Consider the following 19,820-nt stretch of genomic DNA (forward strand, 5'->3'; position numbering starts at 1 on the left):
GTTAATACAATTCTAGCATGAATAATAAACATTTATCATGATATAAGGAAATATAAATAACAATTTTATTATTGCCTCTAGGGCATATTTCCTTCAATGGTAAATAAGTTAATATGATTGAGTGGCATACACGAAGGTGTGATGAAATACGGTGTGAAATCGAATGGCGTAATTCCATGTTATTGGAAAAAGGTAAGTTAATTAAGGTGAAGTTCATGTAGTACTGCAAAAGGTAAGTAAATCAATATGATTGAGTGGCATATTTGAAAGATGCGGTCATATATGACGTGCTGAAATAAAAAACAGCTAAATAAAAATATAGATGAAGGAACATGATGGGAGGGGCAAAACCCGGTTGACGAAGAAGAGTTTGATGCAAACCAATTTGTGATTGGATGGTTAGATGGACAGTGATATCCCCAGCCTACCAGAGTTCAAGTCCTGGTGTTCGTATTTACCCTGGATTTATTTCAGGATTTTCGGCAATGCGCGTTTAGTGGGAGGAGACGTTCCCGTGCGTGCGTTTATAGAGGTAAGTGTATGCGCGTATATATGAGTGCTTGTGTCTGTACTGATGTTAAAAAAAAGAGTGACAAAAAAGGAACACTAGTTATTTATTTCTTTTATAGGCGGTAGAGAAATGGTAACTGCGGGTGGTATCCGGTGGGTCAAACATTACTCAAAGATGCACATGACAGCGTGTGTGGAACAGTGGAAGTTTAAGTGTGAGCATTTATGATTCCTCTAAACTAATCGACCGGCAAGCTCCATCACGTCCACACTACTACTACTAAACCGGGAGTCAATTAAGGAATCTACACGGCCTAGTACTGTATATATAGTCTGGATTACTTTGACAGAAGAGCACAGGACACTAGATAAAAAGCTCTGCTGGCCATCGACAAGCCATAGCTAGCTCCCAAGCTCAGGCTCCATGGCGCGCCTTCTACCAGCGGCCGCGTTAGCCGCAGTCGCCGCGCTGGCCGTCCTGGCAAGCCCGGCGACGGCGCAGGACGAGCCGTCGGCCTTGCCGGCGCCGCTGGCGTACATGAACCACACGGTTGGGGGCCCCGACGGGTGGTTCTTCAACGCGACGAGCAACACCACGTCGGGCAACTACTCCTCCTGGGTCGCCGGCGAGACATTCTACCTCGGCGACTACCTCAGTACGTCCAACCTAAACCAACTGCTACTTCAATTTGCTTCTGCTTCTTTCTGCGGTACAGTTCCTGTCGCACAATGTGCTGTGAGTGTGAGAAAGAAAGAAACCAATCGAGCTAGTGTTCTGAACTTCTGATGCATAATGAGGAAAATGGGGATCGATAATTCTAGATGTCATCAAATGGTTGGGTTTTGGCGGTTTAGCTAGTTAAGCAGATTATAATGAGAAGTACAGTACTACTCCCTCCGTTTCAAATTCCTCGTCGTGGTTTTAGTTCAAATTTGAATTAAAACCACGATGAGTAATTTGGAACGGAGGAAATATCTGCGAGTACAAACTTACTTCATCCTAGAAAAGGAGGACGGGTCTTGAAGAAATATGTAACAGAGGCCATGAAACATGAAGCAACCAAGAATTCAGAACTTATTAGATCCAGATCTAGCTATGCAGGAAGGAAGCCAGTAACTTCCGAGCTTCATGCGCCAAGAACCAAGGAAAAATAGAATCTTTCTGTAGTGGAAGGCATGTGCCGGCTGATCTCTAATAGCACCACAAGTCAACGCTCTGGCTAAAATAGCTGCCCCGATTCTAATCTACTAGAAACTCTAATGCTACACTACATCGAGAAACACAGGTTTAATCAGTGGGTCTTCACCTCTGTTTTGCCCTCTGAGCGTGGATTTACATCTCTGTTTACATTCTGACATTCGTCGACTTTAATAAACGGGTTGGTTTTTGTCTGTCACCTCGTAAAGTACTTTTTTATTTAGGACGCCGATATCCACCCCACGTGTGACATAATAGGCATTCGCCCACACACCGTATGTGGCATGAGCAGGGGGCAGCCCACACGGCTGTGTGTGGACGAACAGTAGAATTGCCCACACGTGTAGGCGCAGCTACTTTGTGTCACACGCCCAACAAGTACTAACCATCCTCACCCCACGCGTGTGGCACGAAGCAAATATGCCCAAATGTTCTGGCGCAACTAAATTAGGTACCCGCGGGATGACGATTTAGTTGCCATCCATGATGGCAACTGTAATTATCCGGGATGGCAATTATGGTTGTAAAAAGCATGGCAACTCTCTTTGTTTTGGTTAACTATAGTTGCCATGTCTAATTTATGTTAGTTGCTGCGTGTAATCAAACCATAGTTGTCGTGTGTGATTAACTACTTGCCACATATGGTCAAACAAATAGTTGCCATGTGTGTTTACCTAGTTGCCACGTGTGGTTAATCACAGTTGCCATGTATGTTTATCTGATTGCCACATACGCGCAATTGCAGTTGCCGTCTAGCAAACGAATCATAATTGTCATGTGTGTTTGCCTAGTTGCCATGTACGCGCAATTGCAGTTGCCATCCAACAACGTACGACTGTCGTGTGGGCAAAAAGCAGTTCGCCCACACGCACGTGGACTAGGTGGTGGTTGTGTGGGCAGAAACTAGTTCGCCCGCACAGCGCAGCTGGCAACCGTGTGTTGTGGGGCGTGTGGGCGACTTCTCCAACGCCCACACACCGGCCTTGTTCTACGTGGCACGCGAAAACTGCCTTGATGTGTTAAGATTTGTGTAAACTTAACTAGACGGTGATCCAGGCGTGTGGGTAAGTTGCAATTTTGCCACACGTGTGGGCGTTAGTGTTTTCGTTTTATTTAACAATGAAAGATACACGCCTCCGCACCATGGCACCCGCACAGTGCAAATTTATTACAAAGTTCAATCCTCTCAAGCACAAAATAATCTAATAAAAACAAATTTAGTGTTACAAATGTTGGCACAGTACTTCCTCAAATGAAACTTAAAATGTTTTAACTTAGGACAGAGCTTAAACTTTAAAAAATGTTATAAACAGAGGGAGTTTAAATACTCCCTCCGTAAACTAATATAAAAGCTTTTAGATCACTACTTTAGTAATCTAAACGCTCTTATATTACTCCCTCCGTTTCTAAACATAAGTCTTTCTAGATATTTCAACAAGTGACTATATACGGAGCAAAATGAGTGAATCTACACTCTAAAATATGTCTACATACATCCGTATGTTATAGTTGATTTGAAATGTCTAAAAAGACTTATATTTAGAAACGGAGGGAGTAATTTACAGAGGGAGTATTTCTCTAGCATCAGCAATTAAGTGATCACCCGGTGTCATGTACTAGTAGTAGTTCACATAATCACTGATTTGTGTAGTTATATTTTTCTTTGCATCGTACAGCTTAACCATGAGCCAGTTATACTCAACTAAACCAAACCCATGCTGATCAGCTACCTATTTTCTTCTTACCAGTATTCAAGACGAACGATAACTCGTCGGTGGTGGTCACCTCGAACTCCACTACCTACTCCCTCTGCGATCCCAGCGAGGACGACGGACTGGAGACCTACATCTACAGCGGCGGCGTAGGCGGCCTCGAGGAGACCGACGCCATCTCTGTCCCTCTCCTCTACGAGGGCACCAACTACTTCTTCTCGGAAGCCGACGGCGGCGTGCAGTGTCAGCAGGGCATGCGCTTCCAGATCAAGGTAGCCCACGGCCACGGTTTGCCGCCCGCTCTCGCCCACCCGCCGTCGCCGTCGCCAAAGGAAGGCGTCCTCGCACCGCCACCAAAGGAAGGCGTCCTCGCGCCGCCACCCGCTGGGTCAGCCTTCTCGGTCTCGCAGGGGCCGGTCGCCGCCAGTGCCAGAGCCGGCGCCGGCACCGCCAGTGACTACACGGATGGCAACAACGCTGGCTGTAGAGCGGTGGGCAGTCGTTTCTTGGGGGTTGCTATTGTGGTTAGCTTAGCATTTTTGGTTGCTCCCTGAGCGAATAGGGTCACGCTGTGTCGCTCGTGGTTGGAACGGTATTCCAATTTATATGTAGTTTCTGTTGGTCCCCTGTGAAGAAATATAAAAGTGTCTAGATTATTAAAATATTGATTTAAACACCCTTATATTTTTTTTATGAAGGGAGTAGTTGTTTTTCTCATCGTAACATATGTTTTTTATTTGAGGTATGCTTTTGTACACCCATGAAAAGTTTACAATTTTTTAGGCATATCTATGACGCAGATTAAAACTTTTTCTGTAGAATTTTTTTAGGATGCCGATATCCACCACACGTGTGGTATATTCGATATGCGCCCACACACCGTGTGTGGTGTGAGCAGGAGGCAGCCCACACGGGCTGTGTGTGGGCGGACATTAGAATTGCCCACACGTGTGGGCGCGGCTACTTCGTGCCACACGCCCAACAAGTACTACTCATCTCCACCCCACGCGTGTGGCACGAAGCAAAAATGCCCACACATCCTGGCGCGGCTACATTAGGTACCCCGGGGGATGACGATTTAGTTGCCATCCTGGTTGGCAGATGTAGTTATCCGGGATGGCAAGTGTAGTTGGAAAAGTATGGCAACTCTATCTGTTTTGGTTAACTATAGTTGCCATGTCTAATTTATGGTAGTTGCCGCGTGTAATCAAACCATAGTTGCCGTATGGGATTAACTACTTGCCATATATGGTCAAATAGTAGTTGCCATGTGTGTTTACCTAGTTGCCACGTGTGGTCCAACCATAGTTGTCATGTATTGTTAATCACAGTTGCCATGTGTGTTTATCTGGTTGCCACGTACGCGCAACTGCAGTTGCCGTCTAGCAAAGAATAACAGTTGCCATGTGTGTTTACCTAGTTGCCACGTTCGCGTAACTGTAGTTGTCATCCACAACGTAGGAGTGTCGTGTGGGTGAAAAGCAGTTCGCTCACACGCGCATGAACTAGGTGGTGGCTGTGTGGGCAGAAGCTAGTTCGCCCACACAGCGCAGCTGGCAAACAGCGTGGTGCGGGCGTGTGGGCAAACTCTTCAACGCCCACACATCAGCCCCGTCCTATGTGGCACACCAAATCCACTTTTTTGTGTCAAGATTTGTGCAAAAGACAGTGAACGACGATTCGGACGTGTGGGCGAGTTGAGGAACGCCCAACATGTAGGCGTTAGTGTTTTCGTTTTTTTAAAGAACTTTTCCCTTATACAAAAGGTAATAAAAACGGTTGGTCAACCAACTAGGGAGTCTCCATCCAGTTCGGTATGTCACGGAGTGACCACTGCAAGTGTCTAAAAGCGAGGGAGAAAAACATTCATCTTACGTCGCTCTTGCGTGGCGACACAAGTGCCTCAAACCCTAGCCGCTACTGGACTCTCCCTCTATCCCCATCTCAGTAGTCATGTTGCCGCCGTTGGAGGTGGATCTTGACATGCGGTTCTTCAATAAGCTTGGCAGACCGTTAGGTAGGATTATTCTTTACCCACTTTCTTTACTGCTATGGGCACTGATGGAGAGAAGTGACAGATCTATGGCCAACACACTCGTATCTGGTGCTCTGTGGGGTATATGCAAGCTCGCTTGGATGCTTTGTCTTCCTTCGCCCTTCGGCCACCATATCAACATCGGCTACCGCGGTTGAAGATCAACTCAATAGAAGTCTTCGGTATGCCACTACATTGGCTGGGGTTGATGCCTGGCGCCGATCCCGTTAGTTGCCATATCCAACTCCAATCAAGGGTCACCCGCAAAAAAAAACTCAAATCAAGGGAGGCACTCTTCCCCTTGCCCACCTTGGGCAAAGTTATGGTCGGAGACAGCATCCTGAGCTTCTCTCAAGACCGGATTGTGTTTCTTGTGTCATATTCGCGGTCATGTTTAGAACAAGTACAATAAGCTTATGTAAGCAAACTATAAGGGTTAAAATATTATTTTTCTGCTGACATGGAGGGGAGAGAAAAGAAACTGGCTACAGAATAAGAGCCAACTGCAACAGGTGAGAATGAGAGGTGGACCATGTTTTAATAAAGTAGCACATCTTTATATCTTACTATTTTTTATTTTTTGTAGGAACTTTATATTTTACTATTGTACTTGCAAGCTATAAGGTTGACTATAGATGACATGACAGTATCATATAGCCATCAGCTAGCTGTACTATTAACCATGCTCTTAAAGAAGGAATGACTGGTTGTAATTCGTGTTTCATCTGGAATCCTTTGTGCGGTGCTGTAACAGTATTGCAATAGTAATGACAGCTTTGCAATCACTCCGCTTCTTCCATAGACTACAGATAGTGAGCATGATCAGAGAGGCTGGGCCGCAAGCGTGGCGGCCGCCCACCAAGATGGGAAATTCACACTCTGGCACTCTGCTGAGGTGAGGCAGCGGCGGATTTCACCCATGAAAGCACCTCAGTGCCAACTTCCCGAGAGCAATGAAGCACACATGTATATTCATTTATATACAGCTGAGAAATGAGTCACACACAGACAAGTTCTGTTCAAGACTTCTGGGATATACATGCGGGGGAACAGCTCCATATGGTACACGCACTAGTTGTTATTATGTAAACGACCATACTGGAGGAGGCTGCCATATGTTCTATCCCACACGCCGACGAAAAGAGCGTCCATATCCGGGCTGAAGGAGATCCCAGATATCTCGCCAAAGAAGTCCAGCTCTTGCCTTTTGGTGTAGTCGCTCCGGGCGTCGAAGATCTGGACGAAGTCCGCATGTTCCGCCATCGCCAGGAACTGCCCGTCAGAAGTGAAGCGGATCGACCTAATGGCCCCAAGGTTGCCCTTCAGTACATGGATGGCTTTCGACAGGTTTCTCACGTCCCAGACTCGGCATGTCTTGTCTTGGTTCCCGGTAGCAAACGTTCGTCCATCAGGGCTCCAGGCCGATGCGAACGAGTAGTCGTGATGGCCTTTCATGGCATGAAGCGTCTGCATCCAGAATAAGAAATGGTGTACCCACTTAATTACAAATCAGCATTTCAATTTGAAATATCAATCAGAGTTTGGCTAACATGGGATTTCTGATGTATGGGTTGGCATGGGCTAGTAGTATACCTCTCCTGAATTCGCATCAACAAGTAAAGCATCAGGATGGTCCCCCACGGCGAGAACAAGCTTTCTGTCGGGACTCAGCGATGTATGCTGCATTAACAAAATAATAGTAAGGCCAGAGTAAAACAACAAGTGCACTTAGAGCATTCCAGTGATTCCGATACTGGTGTTGGTCTCCGTTTACTATGAATACTATGTCGCAAAGGCAGCGACCCAAAATGAGGGGCATGTGCAAGACTTGCCCTGAAGGATGCCAATTGCTGCAGATGAGGCACCATAATTCTCAGTTCTCATCATCCCCTAGATCCAGAAAACAGAAGTACATAACTGCAAAGTTCTGTCAGCTCTGGTAAAAGATTTTTATTCCTTTTTTTTAACACTGCCAACTTCAAGTTTGATACTCCTGTTTTGCTCTTGACATCACACATTCTTGTTTAATTTTATTAAATTGGTCAACAACAGGGTACAAAAGTAAGCCCCATATGACATAGGACATATCAAGATGATTGTAAACAAGCATATTGACAGAAGCAATGCGACAAGATCACAAAATTATGTAACCAATTGTTCCAGCTTTCCAAAACAAATAAAAGAAATAAAAGAAATAACCAAAGGGACTTACATTCACTGGACAATCAAACTGAAAGTGATTGCACAACTGGAATCTCTCCATGTCATAGTCTCTTACACCGTTGTCATTACTCGATGCCATGAAATGAACAGCGCCACTAGGGGAGAAAACAGAACTGGCATGAACATACACCCAATGAGGTCGCATCATTAATAAAGGGGACATGACATTACCTAGAAGTATTGAATATCTCAATTGCATTAGTAAGAGCATTATCATCATGTGATGTTCGACAACAAAAGCTTATCCCTTCTCGATCAAGGTGCTGCATTCCACATCAACATTAGATCAACACTAAGAGTTCATAAACATATTAAGCAATTTGAGTACATGCACGACAACATTGCATTTTGATTCCAAAGGATTTGAGCCAAATTGTAAATCACCATGCCAAAAGATAGCACAATATGGATTTGATTCAAAAGGTTTGAGTCACCTTGGGTAACATACCTTGCAGATTAGCTCCCCTTGAAATCCGCCAGCTACCAGCAAATTGTCCTTGACTGCCATGGTACTAACCTTGGTCTGAGAAAACCCCTCTAATAGACTTCCTGGGTGCTTCTGTAATAAGAGATCCATAACACTCAATAGAAGAATAACAAGATAAGATGTAGCCTGTAGAGGATGTGAAAAATGGAGACAGATAATAAATTGCAATCAGGTGTATAGTACCTCCTTTGGTGCCACATGACCTTGGACGTTCATAAGTTCAGTATCCACGCCACTCAATGCAGACCAGTGAAGGACTGAGTAATGTGACATCAGGTAGACATCATGCTTGGATGTCGCCCATACTAAATTTCTCAGCTGCAGGCAAAATTCAAGTCAATTGTTTGATGCTCTTGACAGCGCAGATCAAATCGGTTTAAAAATAGGAGGGGTTATCAATGAAGAATCTGATACCAAATGCAAATGGTTAGCTGAAACAGCACGTATTCACAAGAGATTGCAGACAGAGACACATAATCAGGACTTGCAAAGATCCCTGAACTAATTCAATTCATACGGTAAAAGTTTCTCCAAACTGCCATGTAAACTATAATTAATCCAAAAGATACAAGAACCAGCCTCGGTCCTGATGTTCAAGACTAACTCCATCTCTTCTTTCACGTATGGATGCATTTCATCATCTATGCAATTTTTAAGCAAGCATTTCAGAGACAGAATAAACCCACCTGGAAATGTAGTATAGTTGACTTTACAGATCTAGTATTTTTTCTGAATTCGTAATACATTCCGTCTTTCTCAGTCTGTTTGCATTCCTGTTCTAAGACATGTATCAGTTGTTAGAAACATCTAGACAGAAAACTTTGCATAAGCTGTTGAACTTTCTACAAGACACACCTCGGCTGCTTCTTCTCCAGAATTAGGAATGTTCTCATAGTTTTTGTACTCCTGCAATCTGGTCTGTCTGTACCGTTCACGTGTGATAGCCAGCCTCTCCCATTGTATTCCTTGGATGTCTTTTTCTTTTCTAGTGGGCGCTACCCCCCAAGTATCTGGAAACTGACTCTAAACAGAGAAGGAGGGATAACTATTTAGAGCATCACAGCTTGGTTTATGTAATTAACACAATGGTAGATTAGCAAAAAAATCATATTTAAACTCTTGTTGTTCAAGTTCAAGATTGGTCCATAAACTTAACAGCTGAGCAAGACAAATAACTGCTTCCTTATCCTATGTCCAGAATTACAACAAACCCAGAGTGGTTTAGAAATGGAAGACAGAATAGACGGAACAATAGAAACATTTTACATGGCATGGCAAGCAGAGAAGAGACTTGCAACAGATATCATGTAGATAACAAAAAGACAGGGCCATGAACAGTAGAGAACAAATGACATTGTGCAAATGGTAAGGGGACAAGCTTCATAGATTGAGACAACCCTCTAAACCAGAAACAAATGTATCACGCTCCCAAGCATGAATTTTTTTGCCGTTTCATTCACCCCTCTCAAAACAAGAGAATGAACAATCAGTGCCCCAATCAAGCCATTCATATGGTCATATAACTGATTCATGCCTATATAGTAGTTAGTACACAACAAACAGAGCTACATAATCGAATCCCAACAGCAGCATTCAAGTGTCCACACTTGCAGTTCTAGTCATCATTGGAATAGTAATGTTCGAACTTCTGCTAACCCAATAAGAAGTGCATTTACACCAATCTTGCGTAGGCTTAGTTCCAACGGCGATGACACGACAATACAAAACAACTGATGGACATACCAAAAAGGTCTGATCTTCATCATCCAGGTCTAAATCGGAGTTCCTTGCTCCTTGCTCATGGTGCCCGTCATCGCCCGTGTCTTCGACGTGGTCATCCGTATCAGAATCATCATACCAGTCATCGACGTCGCCGCCGCCATAATTGCACATCGATCCTCGCCTAGGAGAGAGTGCGTCACAAACCTGTAAAGAAAACAAACACCACCACCATCAGCAACGGTGCTCCAGCCGAAACGACTTGCAAGTCGAGCGGAGACGCAAGAACAGCTAGCACCTCCTACACCAGTCCACAAGTAATAGCAGCTGCTAATTAACCACAACAGCAGTTACTACAAATCTAGCGGCTCTCCGCAGTTTCTATTAGCACCACGGCATATTAGCAGGCTCTGAACATCTGAACACTTAGGGACAATCATAAGCAAACATGATGTGAACAGAACGAAGTCAACACGGGGTGGAATTCGCTAGCACACGAAAGGGGGGAACGGATCGAACAGAGAGCCAACAGTCGCATGATTAGCAGCGGACTGAAACGAGTAAGAACGCAATTTTCCGCCACAAATCGGGGATGCGCATGCCACTGAATGATTCCCCGCGCCGCGCCGCGCCGCCCCAAACCCTAGGAGCCTATCGCGGCTCCTCGCCGCGGGGAAAATTCACAGAAGGATCGCCAAAACGACGGAGAAACGGAGGGCGCGACAGGACGTACTGTACCTCAGGAGACTCCGCCAAAGCCGCGCGGAGATGGGTTCTCTTCTCCCGGAGGTGTGAGAAACTGTTCGTCAGCGGAGCGGCTTCTTCCTTCTCTTCTCTCTCCCGAACAGTAGACTAATTTTCAATTTTGTACTCCCTCTATTTCACAATACATGCCTTCCATTTGTCAAAATATAAATGTATCTAAACATGTTTTAGTATGTAGGTACATTTATTTTTAGACAAATGAAAGTCAAGTATTTTGAAACGGAGAGAGTATTGATGTTTGCGTGCTCGTCAGTTCAGTGCGTCAGTTAGATGGACGGGAGCGGAGCGGCGATAGCGCCTAGGAAGAAGCAATGGGGTGGCGGGGGCATTTCGGTCACCGTTCCTGTTTCGAAACCCTTTCGCTCTTCGACGGAATCAAAAGGACATATTTAGTGACGTGTAAAAAAAAGACATATTTAGTGATGTAAAAAAAGACATATTTTTTTGCGGGGTTAAAAGGATTTCATTGCTCAACTGTTGGAATATTCGTTCCTACATAGCAGAGGAACATCTGCAGGTCCAGAGCGCAACCAAACTGCAGTTCGGCCCTCCGATCGTCCGAAAGCAGCAAGGGTGTGGGTAACAACGTTCTGATTCCTACTTACATGAGCAATAGAGATATTCCTTTCACCAAAGAGCCTCTTAATATCCTGAACTATCATTCTATGTGACGATCTGTCAAGGATAGGTGACTTGATCAACTTGATCGCATCCATGCAGTCCATCTCGATGTCTACCGACCGAGTAGACCATTGTAGAGCAAGGCTTAATCCCTCCTGGCACGCTAACAGCTCAGCCTGGAGCGGTCCGGAACAATGCAAGATGCAACGACAAGCGGAGAAGATAATGTTGCTGTCATTATCACGTAGGATCATACCGGCTCCTGCTAATCCACCGTCGGTATAAACGAACGATCCGTCAATATTCAGCTTCACGCGACCGGCAGAATCGTAACCATAGAATACGGTTGAAATGGAGCAGCAGAATGCCTACGTGTATGCACGGTTTCTCAATAAAATAAATATGCATTGAGTGTTATTTTTTTTTAAACGGAGGCAAAAGCTTTGCCTCATCCATTAATTAAGCAGAAGAGAATTGCCCGGTTAATTAACGAAGAACCGGGCGAAAACCGTCACAAACCGCTGAGCGGCACATACAGACCGTGCCAGAACTCAGCCACCCTCGTCGAGGGCAGCGCAGCTCCGACTCTGAAGAAGAGATTGAAAGAAGAACTATGCCAGGCTGGCGCCGTGGAAGACCACCGAACCGACCACCTGCTGCATGTCATCGTTGCCACAGGGCCCCGCCGCCGCAGCTCCGACTTCACCGCAACAAACAAACCGAGGTAATCTCACGGACACGTCGGAGAAGAGCCGACTACCGCAACCACCGCAACGCCTCCGACTTCACTCGCCCCATCATCGTTACCACAGAAGCCTCGACACCACATCAATGCCTTCCACCACCCAACCTCCCAACACACCCACTGGTCCCTCTGACTGGATTAACCTCCAAAATCAATGCCCTCAAGAGGGGAACAACGTCAACACGCCGCCAACGACCGACCCTCAGGTCTGGAGTTTTCCCCGGAGTTGTCCCTCGCAGAGGAAAAGAGAGCATCCCGTCGACGCCTTCAGGAAGGTCACGGCGTCCACGGACGCCGCCGTCACAGGCTCCAGCCATGGCCAGAAACGGGTTTTCACCCAGCCCTCGAAATCCGCTGGTCGACAGCCAATCCGTCAGCCCACCTTCGGACCTACCCTCGCTGCACCTCCACGCATCAGCCACCCCGGCAGCCGAATCTTGCATCCCCATCGCCGTAGCAAGATGGGATGCCTCGTCGGTCGCCTCTCCTTCGCCCAGGCCAGAGCCTGAGTACCCACACTGACTCCAGATCTGAGTGCCAAGCCCCACGACCTGCCGCGCTCCGGTCCGCAGCCAACACCACCGCGTCGCCCAGCAGGAACGACGCCCAAGCTCCGGGGTCGTCGCCCCGGCGTCCAGCCTCAGCCCCCTGCAGCACCACATCCGCACAGCCTCCAGCAGCACCACATCCTCACCGCGTGCAGCCACCGACAGCCGCACACGCCGCGCCCCTGTCGAGCCCGCGCTGCTCGCGGTCGCCGCGAGCCCGTCCCCGCACCTTCATGCCCCTTGATGCGCCCGACCGCGCCAGATCCGCGCCCGGCCGTGCTAGATCCACCCCCAGCTGCCCCTTGCATCTGCTGCTCTGCAGACCTCCACCCGCTGGCCCCGCGCAGCCGCACCACTGCGGCGCCCCGACCACCCCGCCCCAACGGCGCCCAAAGCCGTCGCCGGGGCAGCCAGATCCGCCGCACGGGCCTCGCCTCGGACCTCCACTTGCCAGCGTCGCGCACCCACACCTCCGTGCCGACCAGGCCACCGCGACCCCCTTCGCATGCACCGCGCCGACTGGCGCTGCCTCGCCACGACGCCTCGAGCGCGAGCGCCCTCGCCAAAGCGTGAAACCCTGCTGAATCGAGCAGCCCGCGCCACCCAAACCCCAGCGAGAGGAGGGAAGGGCCCCGCCGCCGCCCGGGCTTTGCCCGGCGACGCCCTCCGACGACGGCGAGGGGAGGATGGACGGGGGTTGTGCCGCTGGCGGCGGCGGCTGGGTTCGCTCCCAGGCCGCCCGCGGGAGCGACCAAAGGAGCGTCTTTTAGTGGGTTGCATTGAGTGTTATTATTACATCAACCAAATACAATGATAATTTGACCTACAAAAAAAATACAACCATAATTTGATACTCCCTCTGTTCGGGATTATTAGGCTAGTGAGATCCATTCCTACTAGGTCGTTGCAATTAAGTCACGTGAAAACCTACATGGCTCAATTACCCTTCCAACCGTCAAGAGAAATTAATTACATTGTAAGATTCACTTTACGAAATTTTTTTCATACCACCTACTTTGTATGGAATCCATAGGAAGATGTCCATTGAATTCAACCTCGTGGGAATGTTTTATTAACAACCATGACATGCCCCTAGTCCTTTAAAAAATATTTTTTGAGTTTTTTCGTTGCATGGCCAAACAACTTTTCTGACACATTCGTGTGTCATCATGCATTATTCAACATGCCATGACATCCAGTTTGTATGTTTGTTCTATTATTGTGCTTTGGAAGTCCTGCAAAGCAGAAAGACCATGAGATGCCAAACATATCCAAACCAAAGGTAAAAAGAAACATTGTATGGTATCTAAGTTTAGAGGGATGAGTCACAAGACAAACCCTACCCGTGGCAAATAGTGTAAGTTTTACTCTCCACCCACCCTACTCATAGGAGATAGCCGTTTTTGTGCGGTGAGGTGGGAGGACCACGGTCCACGGATCATGTCTGGTGTGTAATTAGGTACCTCTTTTGTGAGTTTTATATGTCATTTGCGGCAATAGTACAAGCATTGTCATACCGAATAAAATGTCTCCCGGTTCTGTTTCCGGCCTATAGTAGCAATCCCAGTCTACTCCATGGAGCAAGTGGTTCTCACAGTCTAGACCACGGTGTTCTTGGTCCTGGTTTGGCTATGGAGCAGCAATTTTGACGACCTGGAGCTTGCGAGGGGGTCATCCCCTATTTCGTCGCATTCATCCACATTAGGTTTTCACCTTGTACAGTGGTGACTAGTCATGTGAATCTTCAAAATATGTAACATTATCTCGGTTTTCGTTGGTCTCATCTTCTGTTGTTTTATTATCATCAGACATCGAAGATTATTAAGATGTAGAAGACGAAGCTAGAGATGTGATTTCAAAGAACCTTGATATAACTTCCAGTGTTTATTAGAGGTCTATGTTGTTGGTGTTCATTTCAGTTATTCAGTCAATTGTACTATCTTTCTACTCTCTTTATTAAACATAACCAAATCTATATAGTTGCTTCTAAAAAAGACCAAGACAGAGAGGTATCAATATGAAGAAAAAAAGAACTAGACTACCATTCATGTTGTCCACATGGGAGAGGGGAGGATCCCTGATCAACCCTCCAACTGTGCACTTGTTACCTCCACCAACTCTTTCCCTTTTTGCGACAAACCAACTCTTTTCTTTTGACTATTGAAGCATATGCCAAACATAAAGACAGAGTGTAGATCTACAACAAAGAAGAGTTTTTCCCCTTAGCAAAGACCATGTCATTTCAGCATAGCCATTGCGATCAATAGGGATCATTGCCCCAATCAAGATTTGGGTTCTTAGTTTTGTACCAAACAAACAGCAAATTACCAAACGTATTGGCAACACAATGAGATAACACGTGCATATGTTCAGGAGCGTGCTCGGCCCAAAAAGCCAAAAAGTAACTAGGGGGGCAAGTGAGTGGGAGCGCATTATTCGGCTAACTGGGGCCCAACTAGTAAAATATTGGGCTTCAAAGATGAAAAAATAGAAATCAAGTGAGTGCCAAGGCCCCAACTAGACCTAATGTGGGTCCACCCCTGCGTCTTCAAAAGTGTCTAGGCTAATCTTCCGAATAGATGCCTCCACATAAGTGCACCATGGAGGGAATATTCGAATCTGAGCTCAGGCTCATCTGATCCCGAAATCTCCTCCATTCCTTCGCATATGGATCCACGCCCTCGAATGTATATGATGTGGTATTCTGGCTGTATTGTCTATTACCGTTGCCGACGCGCAGGTGCATTTATTTAGGTGGAACAGCGGCCCAGTCACTATCTTGTGCCAGCCTGAGCTGTGTTGAGGCCACGCCCGATGTAACGGCCGTCCTCCCGGCCCGGCCTTATCTTCTCACGCTTGGTTCGTTCCCCTCACCGAACGAGCGATGTTCTGGAGTACTATTTTTTTATGCCAAAGTACTTAACTAGCACACAACAATTCATGTTAATCAAACAAAAAAAAGCGCACAACAATTCATGCGGACCCAGCGTACAAATCGTCATCACGTACGGGTGTGATTTTCAAATTCAGAACATCATGTTTTGGCGTCTGAAAACATACCACAGATTTAGTTCCAAGTACTCTGCTTGAGCTTTAAAAATAAAGTAACCTGCTTGGCGTTTTCAACAACTAATGGAAGTAAATTCCATGACATTTCAAGTCATAATACAGGCGCTGATGCTTAAATGATGTGGCATCTCACAACACTCCACACAAGTGGTTCTACCTACTCTACTTAGGTCTTCAAAAAGTACAAATTCAAATAAGTTTCATTGGATTTCAGGTTCTGCTGGGGGTTGGGGTGCTCCAAAATCCCCCCAAACATAAGAGGGGAACTTCCACGGAGATAGCACTCGCGTCGCACGGACAAAATATCTGAACAGCCGGCACGAATTCTGAACCGCAATTCATTCCCTTCAGTCAATGATCTCCTCGCACAGGAAATCTGGGAGATCTCCCTTGTTCCCCTTCATGATCACAATCTCGTATGCAATTCTCTGCCGAAGGTGTTCTAGCTGCTCCTGCGGCAATACAAGAACAAAAAACATGGCTTAGTGCACTGTCCAAGTTGCTTTTTTTTCATACACCCACTCAATTCCCAGTTCTTACTGAGCTAAGCGCTGAACGAAGGTAAAGCCCGGTGAACCCCAGGATGTAGTGCACGATGAAGACGTGGCTTTCCTACCTGGTGAGCATGGTATTTCCATCATTGCTTTCAATAATTGTAAGGTTCCAAAATTATTTTTTTCAAGATCCGAATGAACAAACTCACCTTGTACATGGTTCATGCTGCCCCACTAAGGGGTACATAAAGGTCCGCCCAATAGTCTCGACCAAGCCTGCACCAAACATGTCGTTAAAACGGTGGCAGAATCTGAGCTGGAATTCCTTCGCCAAAGCCTCATTCCTCCTCTTCATCTCATCTGCTGGATCTGTCTCAGTTGGATTGAGCGCCATAACTTCCTTCTTGTCTATGTCAAGACTGTACAGGGACCAGCAATCTATGAACAGCACCGGGAACATGAACTGCAATGCGCAACAACTACACATTAGACTGCAGCCCAGATGAAGCATATCAGTCAGTGTGATGGTTCTGGCCGTATCCATTATCCTTGTCTTCTTCAGCCAGTCAATTCTGTATCCTATTAGTTTGGAGTACCACCCTGTTCATTGAAAAATAAATTAGCTATTAACACTATATATCAAACTTAAATATTATGCAACACGAATTGTACTCACAAGCATTGTCCTCTTATTGTAGCTTTCCTCCCGCTCGCGGTCAAACTGGAGCCTCATGTATTGCCTAACAAAGACGTGCATCGGGCTCGCCGGCGGCATATAGGACTACAACATCTTGTTCGCACTCTCGCTTCTTTGCGTACTTGTCATCTTGGTGCAGAAAACACCTTTGAAGTATGGCTTCGCCCACTTTGTTCTTGTTTCATATATCTGGGTCATTCTTCCTCAGGTTGTACAGCATACCCCCCGCTGTCTCAAACTCATCCGCAGTCAACATGTGGTTCACACCTTTATAGAATTCAGCTTCTTCGTGTAGAGTGGCACTAGGCTCTCCTTTGCTTTCTTCGGTACGTGCCATTTGCACCAACGGTGCATGCTATCTGGATAAACTTTACTGATTGCCACCTCCATAGCTCTGCTCTAGTCTGTTAGACATGTCACCAGTTAGTAATATTCAATTTGCAAGCTTATTTGTTCAATTCAGAGCCAAAGCAAGAATAATGCAAGCACACACAACAACAATAAGAAAAATTACTAACCTGTCAGGATGGTCTTAGGTGCCGGTCCTCCCATCATATGTAGAAACTCGCGGAAAACCCACTTGAAACTCTCTACTTGCTCATCCCACATCAGCATGCCAGAGAGGATGATACTTTGGAAATGGTTATTCACTCCCACAAAAGCCCAAACGGCAATGTCATATAGATTTTCCCTGTACGTCGTGTCGACTGTAACCACATCACCAAAGAATCAGTACTGCATTCGGCTGCTCCCATTTGTCCACATCAAAGTTTTCACCCTGCTATCACTATCAGCAAGAATATGTAAAGTCTGGGTCCCCTGCAACAATGTCTGCGAGCACTTCCAACGTCTTCCTCACATCATCATCAGCTCGCTCTCGGCTTATATGTTCATGAGCGTCCTCTTTGTGAACGGCACCTTCTCAACCAAGCCGAAGACACTTCCAATAATGTTGTACACCTTCCCGAGGTTTACATTGTTTTCCCTTAGCTGCTTTATCAGATCTTTAGTGTAAACATCGATGTGTTTGTGTGACGGCCACCCATAGTGAGACATGGAATGTTTGTGGTTTTCACTGTGCTGTGTTATGTACAAACTATTAGAAGCCCGCAGGAGCCGTATCAAAGCAGGGCACTCGCATCTGCATGACCTGCTGCTCTCGGCTTCTGGCTTCCCCTTCTTGCAAAATAGAGCATCACTGTCAACGACAATTGAACTATTTAAATAGTTCACATAAATGATTAAACATGATTTTGCGCGCACCGAGCAGTCACAAATATTCTCTTGCATCGACTTGGTCCTCGGCGTTCAATCTGCTTTTGCCATACATTAGCCCCAACCGAATCTCCCACTAATACAAATTGTAAAGTCGTACGCCTCACCAAGCAAGTCGAAACTCCGTCCTGGTTCAGGACGAACTACACTTGAGAATTGACTGCTCTAAGGCACTCATCCTAGACGGACACGACCTTCTGTCTGGAGGTGCACTCTCAAGACGTAACCTGATTTGTCAAGTAAGAACAATCTATGTACCCAGGACATGGTTCAGATGTCGAGATGATCACTGGCCGAGAATAACTACCTACTTGTCCCAGCCATACATTACATGAGCGACCAGTTTCAGTTAGGGGTTGATCTGTAATCCTACGTATCACTACCACAACAGTGACCTCATAGCATTGCAGGACATCAACACAACATTCAGAAAACATTAACACCTACCCAGGACATGGTTCAGGTCATACCTTTTGCTCCAGCCCGGTCATACACTGAACGGACCTTGTCGGAGAAGCTTGCCGCCGACGGCGCCGTCACCCTGCGGCCTACCTGGACTACCGCCGCCAACATGCTGCCCGCACCCGGACCCAGCATTCGAGTCAACCAGCCCAGCACTGGTACCATCATGCCGCGGGAGCACAGCGAGAGGAACCGGATCTAGATGTGCGCAACATCTTCCATCGCCGGCACGCCAGAACAACCGGAGCTCCAGGGAAATTGGGATAGCCGGCCGTCGCGGCGGCAGGTTTCGAGAACCACCTAGGTAAGGCATGCATCTGAGGAGGAATCTGATCTGGATGTACCAGGCAACTGTTCCACGGCTCAGATGGAAAGTAAAGTTTCATCCACGGATCAGGAAAAACTCCACAAATCTGGGCCGTGCTCCCATACGATTTGGGCCACTGTTCACTACCGTATACGGGTCGTATGCTGTTTTTTCGCTGCTTCGGTCCAGACGAGTCAGAACGAATTTTACGGATCCCCAGACGTGAACCAACGCCAGCGATTTCGGGAGCAGATGCGCTCGAGCACCGAATCGCTGCGTCCACCATGGAGTTAGTTTTTTGTGCTATCTTTATCACCGCTATTTCGAGCCATATTCAAAATTGACTACCACATGAAACCTAACTCCATAGGGGTACTGTACATTTAAGTTTCAAAAGACAAAGGAGATAAGTTTGCATCAAATCTCCAAACTCTGGTCATGATTTTAGTTTCAAAACCCAACTACGAATCAAGTATGGTTTTGAATAGACAATCAAATCTCCAGACTCTGGTTATGATATATTGCTCTCTCTTAACTCTTAAAATTGTTTACTTTGCTCACTCAAGATATAATAAGATTACTTATCTAGACATGGTGTTGTGATAACAGTGGTTTTGGCATACAATCGGGTAAGGACATGGATTGAAGTGAAATGTTTCAAAAAATATATTCTCATCTTCCATGCAAGGATTCTTATTCTTATAAAAAAATGCATTACGATTTTAACTACTTCCCACAGATTGGCAACAACATGATCCTAGTTTTGGAGGTTATTCATATGCACTTATCTTGCAAATCCAGTGACTACAAAATTTGTCTGAAGTTAAAAGGCAGCAACCTTTGGCAAGAGAAAACCTGCAGCTTATAGATAGGGAAACCAATTGTCACGATTTTCTTTGAGACTAGAATGAACTAGGGCCATGATGATTCACATACAACCAAACTCTTTCCAG

The 19,820-nt window shown here is 46.3% G+C and overlaps 2 protein-coding genes across 4 annotated transcripts; one reads left to right on the forward strand and one right to left on the reverse strand.

The window, feature by feature from the left end:
- Positions 1-857: 857 nt before the first annotated feature.
- On the forward strand, positions 858-4,113 carry LOC123145325 (uclacyanin-2). The gene is made up of 2 exons (XM_044564709.1): positions 858-1,166; positions 3,457-4,113. The coding sequence occupies exons 1-2, from the start codon at positions 935-937 to the stop codon at positions 3,972-3,974; spliced, it is 750 nt and encodes a 249-aa protein (XP_044420644.1). The 5' UTR covers positions 858-934; the 3' UTR covers positions 3,975-4,113.
- A 2,296-nt stretch (positions 4,114-6,409) lies between these two features.
- LOC123145323 (uncharacterized WD repeat-containing protein C2A9.03) lies at positions 6,410-10,772 on the reverse strand. Of its 3 annotated transcripts, none has more exons than XM_044564708.1 (10): positions 10,623-10,772; positions 9,909-10,091; positions 9,021-9,182; positions 8,852-8,938; positions 8,349-8,483; positions 8,127-8,237; positions 7,850-7,941; positions 7,668-7,773; positions 7,049-7,135; positions 6,410-6,922 (listed from the first exon to the last, which is right to left on the reverse strand). In XM_044564708.1, the coding sequence occupies exons 2-10, from the start codon at positions 10,056-10,058 to the stop codon at positions 6,527-6,529; spliced, it is 1,326 nt and encodes a 441-aa protein (XP_044420643.1). In that variant the 5' UTR covers positions 10,059-10,091; positions 10,623-10,772; the 3' UTR covers positions 6,410-6,526. The 3 variants fall into 3 exon arrangements, with proteins under 3 accessions (XP_044420643.1, XP_044420641.1, XP_044420642.1); XM_044564706.1 differs by having other exon boundaries at positions 9,021-9,188; XM_044564707.1 differs by lacking the exon at positions 10,623-10,772 and adding an exon at positions 10,183-10,603 and having other exon boundaries at positions 9,021-9,188.
- Between the last annotated feature and the right edge of the window lie 9,048 nt (positions 10,773-19,820).

This window comes from Triticum aestivum, chromosome 6D, assembly GCF_018294505.1.
Source record: "Triticum aestivum cultivar Chinese Spring chromosome 6D, IWGSC CS RefSeq v2.1, whole genome shotgun sequence".
In the NCBI taxonomy this organism is placed as follows: domain Eukaryota; kingdom Viridiplantae; phylum Streptophyta; class Magnoliopsida; order Poales; family Poaceae; genus Triticum; species Triticum aestivum.